General features: G+C 43.0%; 1 protein-coding gene across 2 annotated transcripts in view; it reads left to right on the top strand.

The window, feature by feature from the left end:
* Positions 1-5,257, top strand: part of dlg5a (discs, large homolog 5a (Drosophila)) — a 35,689-nt gene extending 30,432 nt beyond the window's left edge. For both annotated transcript variants that reach the window (XM_053435715.1, XM_053435716.1), the window contains exons 27-33: positions 461-631; positions 1,268-1,458; positions 1,549-1,692; positions 1,860-1,987; positions 2,254-2,363; positions 2,878-2,987; positions 3,079-5,257. In XM_053435715.1, coding sequence (XP_053291690.1) covers positions 461-631; positions 1,268-1,458; positions 1,549-1,692; positions 1,860-1,987; positions 2,254-2,363; positions 2,878-2,987; positions 3,079-3,182 — 958 coding nt within the window. In that variant the 3' untranslated portion in view covers positions 3,183-5,257. The remainder of the gene's footprint in view (positions 1-460; positions 632-1,267; positions 1,459-1,548; positions 1,693-1,859; positions 1,988-2,253; positions 2,364-2,877; positions 2,988-3,078) is intronic.
* Positions 5,258-6,000: the final 743 nt, after the last annotated feature.

A 6,000-nucleotide genomic window follows, 5' to 3' on the forward strand; every position in this document is an offset into this window, starting at 1 on the left:
TTAGCGCCCAGTGTTTTTCCAGGTCATTAGAATTACATTGTATATGAATGGAAAATGAGGCACTGAAATAGTCACGTTTTATTGTTGGGAGTCTGTCTGGGCATGTTGCCGCAGCTGCCGCAGTCACTTGTCATATAGGCAAGTGGGCTTGTGATGTCATCTGCAGTAAATACACCCAGCCTGTCGGGCTGTCACTGATAGGCTGCTCGGGAGAGACTTACGAGGCTCCAACAGGAGGCGAGCGAGGCCCAAACTGTCCATAGATTAACTCCCTTTTCACTTCCTTTCCTACTCTTGCTTTTATCTGATTTTTTTTTTTTTTTTATCTTGTTCTCTTCCCACCTTCCTCGTCTGATACCTCACCTCCACGCTCACTTTATCAACTTTATGCTCCCCCGCTTCCTCGCTCTGCCTCGCTCCTCACTCCGCCACATCTATCTCTGTCCCCCCCCCCCAACAGAGCACTTTACGACCGGGTCGGGGAGGCCGAGGGGGACCTCACTTTCAAGAAGGATGACATCCTGTACGTGGATGAGTCTTTACCAAAGGGCAGCTTCGGGACCTGGATGGCCTGGCAGCTAGACGAGAACGCACAGCAGATCCAGAGGGGGCAGATCCCCAGCAAGTACATGTGAGTGGAGAATGCAACTCGCACACACAGACACACACAGACACACACAGACACACACACACTCTTTTGAGCGAGTGGACAGTTCGTAACAGCTGTGACAACAATCAGTGGCGTACTGCTGCAATGTAGGGATCGTATCTAATGTCACCTCTCTTCCATGTCAGTGTCCTTTTGCATGTATTGCGAGGCACTGTTGTCTTCTGACTGTGTGTCTCTGTTGACATGTTGCAACCAACACCTCTGCACATTCATGTGACTTGGCTGAAGAACTGATTCTGATTTAGTTTTGTGTATTCAAAGTGGGAGTTAAGGGCCAGAAGCTGGGAACCTTGATTTCTAAACCCTTGGAAAAATCACAATCTTTGTAACTGAACGCTTTAAGAGTAGAAGAAATTATTACTTTTTCCAATCAATGGAACCCCTTATAACTACATGCCCAACTAAAACCTTTGCTCTACATGGTAAAACAATCCAGACATGCAGAAATGTTCACATTTTAAAATATAATATTCAATAAAAATATTCAGTTACAAATGTGCCAAAATCAGAACATACATCTACACGATGCACTCTCAGCCCTTTTCCCAGCATGGAACCTTTTAAATAACGTCTTGTTTTGGTGAACGTGTGCTGTAGGATGGACCAAGAGTTCTACCGCAGACACAGCGTGACAGAAATGAAGGAAGACTCCGGTAAGACTCTGTCTGCAGCGGCTCGCAGATCCTTCTTCAGGAGGAAACAGAAACACAAACGTAGCAGCTCCAAAGACAGCAAGGAGATGGTGGCTCTGGACGCTATCAGCACAGACTCCATCCCCTTCCTGGATGGTAAGAAGAAAGGTTAACTTCTGTCAGAATAGAAGATCAAACAAAATCCCCAAATCTTTGCAGAACAGTATTTGTTGTTCTCTCTGTCAGACTGCGTGAGCCTGGCATACCAGCGGGTCCAGAAGGTGGAGTGCGCCTCTCCTCGACCGGTACTCGTCCTCGGGCCGCTCACCGACGCCGTCAAGGAGATGCTGGTCAAAGAGTCTCCAGGGAAGTTCTGCCGATGTGTACTGGGTGAGAATAAAACTCATGTCTACAGTCATGATAAATCTGAATCAATAATAGGATTGACAATTTGGAGATGAAGAAATGTGAGGGTTCGTATGTTTTCGCCTTTGTGGAATATCGGTACTTTGCCCTGTTGGTAATTTTCTTTGCTCCTTCATTCTTTCCGTCTGCAGAGGTGATGAAGGCCTCCCAGCAAGCCATCGAGCGTGGCGTCAAAGACTGCCTCTTCATCGACTACAAGCGCAGGAGTGGCCATTTCGACGTGACCACCGTTGCTTCGATAAAGGAAATAACAGATAAGGTATGAGTCGGTGCTTCTCTTTCTCATCAGATTGGATCGGGGACGATAAAGTGACTTCTTGTTTGTCTTTAATCTCTGCCTCTGGTGAAGATAAGCTATCACGACCGCAGTGCTCCGAGCTTAAAAAGCAAGATTCCTCCTCCATTAATCCTATATGTGATTTGTCCTCAAGTCTTCTGAAACTGTGTGTTGAACTAATTCCTTTTTAAAGTGCTGTTCTGCTTTCTTTCTTTCTCTCCTTTTTTTGCTCCGGCTGTTGAACACAGGGTTGTCACTGTTTGCTCGACATCGCTCCGCACGCCATCGAAAGGCTCCACTGCGTTCACATCTATCCCATTGTTGTCTTCGTCCGCTACAAAAACTCCAAGCAGATTAAGTAAGTTGTGATATTGTTGGCTACACAAACATTCTCAGACATTGTTAGTTTCTTGCAATCGCACACACACAAACACATTAAGTGATGTGCAGAAAGCTCGGCTAGCGAATTCTGGAGTGCTGGCAGTATGGGGATAAGGTGGCACCCCTGCCGTGTGTGTGTGTGTGTGTGCAAGTGAATGATGGATGAATGAATGAATTGATGGATGGATGGAGCAGGAGAAGCCCTCACACTCTCTATCCCTCAGTTGACCCCCTTGGTATTTCTGTCACCCCACTCCAACACACACACACACACACACACACACACACTTGAATAGTCCAAAACAGGTGGTGAAACACAACTGTTTTCTCTCTTTTTGACATTTGACAAGATTCTTACTGTTGCTGAATTCAAAATAAGGTCTTCAATATCTGATCATTTGAAACCCTGCACCTTGAAAAGTGTGGTCACTGCTGTCGGATTCAAATCGCCAAGACTCTGAACGACTGTCTCCATTTTGTCTGTGTCACAGGGAGCAGAAAGATCCGGTTTATCTGCGGGACAAAGTATCTCAAAAACATTCCAAGGAGCAATTTGAAAGTGCACAGAAGATAGAACAAGAATACAGCAAATTCTTCACAGGTTGGTTTCTGCCAAAGCAAAAAAAAACAGACGTCTGATAATATGTTGGTTAGGATCCTTGTTTTCTCAATGACTCCCCTTTTCTCTGCAGGTATTGTCCAAGGCGGCACCCTCCCTTACGTTTGCACTCAGATCATGACGATAGTTGATCAAGAACAAAGTAAAGTCCTGTGGACTCCACTTGGCTGCCCCTAGAGGAGACCGGCTGCCACTACATTAAGCTGCGGCTTCTCATCTCCATTCCCCGAACACTAATTAACTCTCTCACACGATACCAGTAGGTACCCTACAAGCGAGCTAGTTATGTAAATTATTGATATTTTTTTATTTTGTCTTTGTTATGGTTTATAATCAGAGCCTGTTTGATTTCTGATGTACTCCGGAGCAGGTTAGTAGCACTGGATCTCCACGTTCAAGTCCATTGAGTCTTCCCTAAGGGTTTCTGGTGGTGTGTTTGTAATGCTGCAATCGTAAGCATCCGTTTACAGTCAAAAGACGAGTCTAACTATTGATGTTCAATATTTGCTTGAATGCGTGTCCTTCCCCTTTGTGTACGCAAAAACCTCAACACTAATGAAGTTCAGCCGCCCCCGACCCCCCCCCGACCCCCCCCCCCCCGTGTAGCAGATGACGTTTTGTGGTTTCCCCGACAATTATGCACCAGTTTGACAACGACTGACAACTAATTGTGTTTGCTTGTCTTTGTGCGTGACTGTTTTTGCGCGTGTGTGTGTGTGAGAGAGAGAGAGAGAGAGAGAGACAGAAAAAAGCATTGAGACTGTTTGTTCAGAATTGTAATGAAAATTTCAGTTGAATAGAACCATGGTTGTTTGTTAGTGCGAAACAAGACGACGCTATAGAAATCGAATGCCAGGACCAGACTTCACATTCCCCGTGGTGTGACCGTGCAAAAGCATCAGACCTCTCGACGTATATGTAGCTACCGAACATCATCACTGCCAGCAGTAACCACCACGACAACTCCAAACACAGCGATGTTTGCTCTATGCATTGCGTTTCTATAGTAGCCGGGTGCGTGGACCGTTTATGTGGGGCCTTTCGGAAGTGCCTTTGGAGAGGAAGCCTGATCTGAAACCAGCCCCTGCTCACGTTGCCAGAACTTTAAGCTGCGATCGGTCACTTCACGCAACACGGACTCGATGAGGACTCGGGGGCTGATTTCAGACCAGCACAGTGCGTGACAATGGCAACGTTTTGAGGGTGGGCCACAGCGTCGGCCAACGGGTTAACTCCTCAGAATGCACTCCAGGGCTAGACAGACCACTGTGTTACTATCATTCTATCTCTTTAACATATATTTAACAACAATATAGAGTATAACATATACAATATGCAGATACATCAGAAAAACACACACACGCACATATATATAGATATATAAATATATATATATTACATGTATTTTCACTAGGTCGTACGCCTAGGATGGTTTGGCAGTCAAGTCGTGTCTTAGCAGGTATTAGCATGTTTTTTATTTTTATTTATTTTCTGTTTTTATTTTTTGTGGTTGGTTGTCAGTCACTTATCGATGTACTCATTAAAAGAGACACTATGAAGCAAAAATTGCAGGGTAATATCTTAAAGGATTTTCCTCTGATCCGTTTTAATGTTAGTGACTTTTTCATTATTATTTAAGTGTATTTTCTATTCAGGAGGCAAAAAAATAAAATACTGACAAAAATATTCTGCCCTTCCATGCAAACCATATCCTGTATCTTATTGTGCCAAAATCCACTACGGCGACTTTATCCTTTTTATTTCTGTTTTGCACTTGTTTATCTGTGAACCTTAAAAACATGTATCTGCTCCTAGGTTTCCAGTAGACTATATAGGTACTATAATTTCTACTGTAACTAATTCACATTTTATGTATCACATCAGTTCCTTACATTTCATTTATGGCCTTTTTGTTCTTTCGTAGGAAGAAAAAAGGATCACTTCTTATTTGAATTATTAAAAAGGGATCTATTCTTGCACAGTTTTTTCAACGGAAAATTAGTCCACAAGTTTGACTACTGGGCTAAAAAAAAAAAAAGAGTAAAGCAGAAGCAAACTGTAATGTTACTATTTTTCTGAGTAGAAAGCAGATGTTAGCGAGCAAACGAGAGAGTGGGATACAACGTGAACTAGTTGTATTTATAGAAAGAATCAAGACGCCAGGTACTGATGAACTTTTCTTTTGTTAGAAAGAATGTGATTTGTATGTTGAGACATTAACATGAGAATAAAGCTCATTTACTGTATCACAACATGGACTCAGTCTGGATCTTTGTAGCCTTTGTGAAAGTTTCCTTTTGTACAGGGGAGTTTTATGGTCAGCCATGAGAAGTAAGATCCCCCCCCCCCCCTTTTTTGTACAAAAATAAAGTTGAAATGTTTTTTGTCCAATATTTATTTTCCTTTTATATCCCAAGAATAAAGTGGAAATGTTGGAAATAAGATCGAAATGTCAGGAACAAGTTTCAAATGAAGAGAATAAATTGGAAATGACCAGAATAAAGACAATATCAATGATTTGATTTGAAATGTTAAGAATAAAGTCGGAACTAAATCAGAGGAAGACTTTTTAGGCATTTCAAGAATAAATCTAAACTTTTCCCTCACATTTCTACTTCATTCTCAAAATGCAAACTGGAAAAAAATCTTCCTCTTTGCCTCTTTTTTTAAAACTTTTACCTGGTCGTGATAATCTTTTTGTACCTATTGCTAAAAAACACTGCTATGCCTAACTTTTAGTTTCTCGCTGACAGCAGCAGCCGCAGCAAATGGAAAAGGTGGCGGATGAATCAACCATCTATTTCTGATCTGAGATAAGGGAGCGTGACACTATGTGCCGCCGTCTCACAGAGCGAGTGATAAAGACGTGGCCTTGAGTCAGCACTGAAGCAGCAGCTGCATTGTTGGGTTTATATACACTTGTAAAGACACTGTGGCTCTGTCTGTTCCTCAGCTGCACCACGGCCATACATCATGTACCGAGTTACGGTGACAG

The sequence above is a fragment of the Pleuronectes platessa genome, chromosome 12 (assembly GCF_947347685.1).
Source record: "Pleuronectes platessa chromosome 12, fPlePla1.1, whole genome shotgun sequence".
NCBI classification, from domain to species: domain Eukaryota; kingdom Metazoa; phylum Chordata; class Actinopteri; order Pleuronectiformes; family Pleuronectidae; genus Pleuronectes; species Pleuronectes platessa.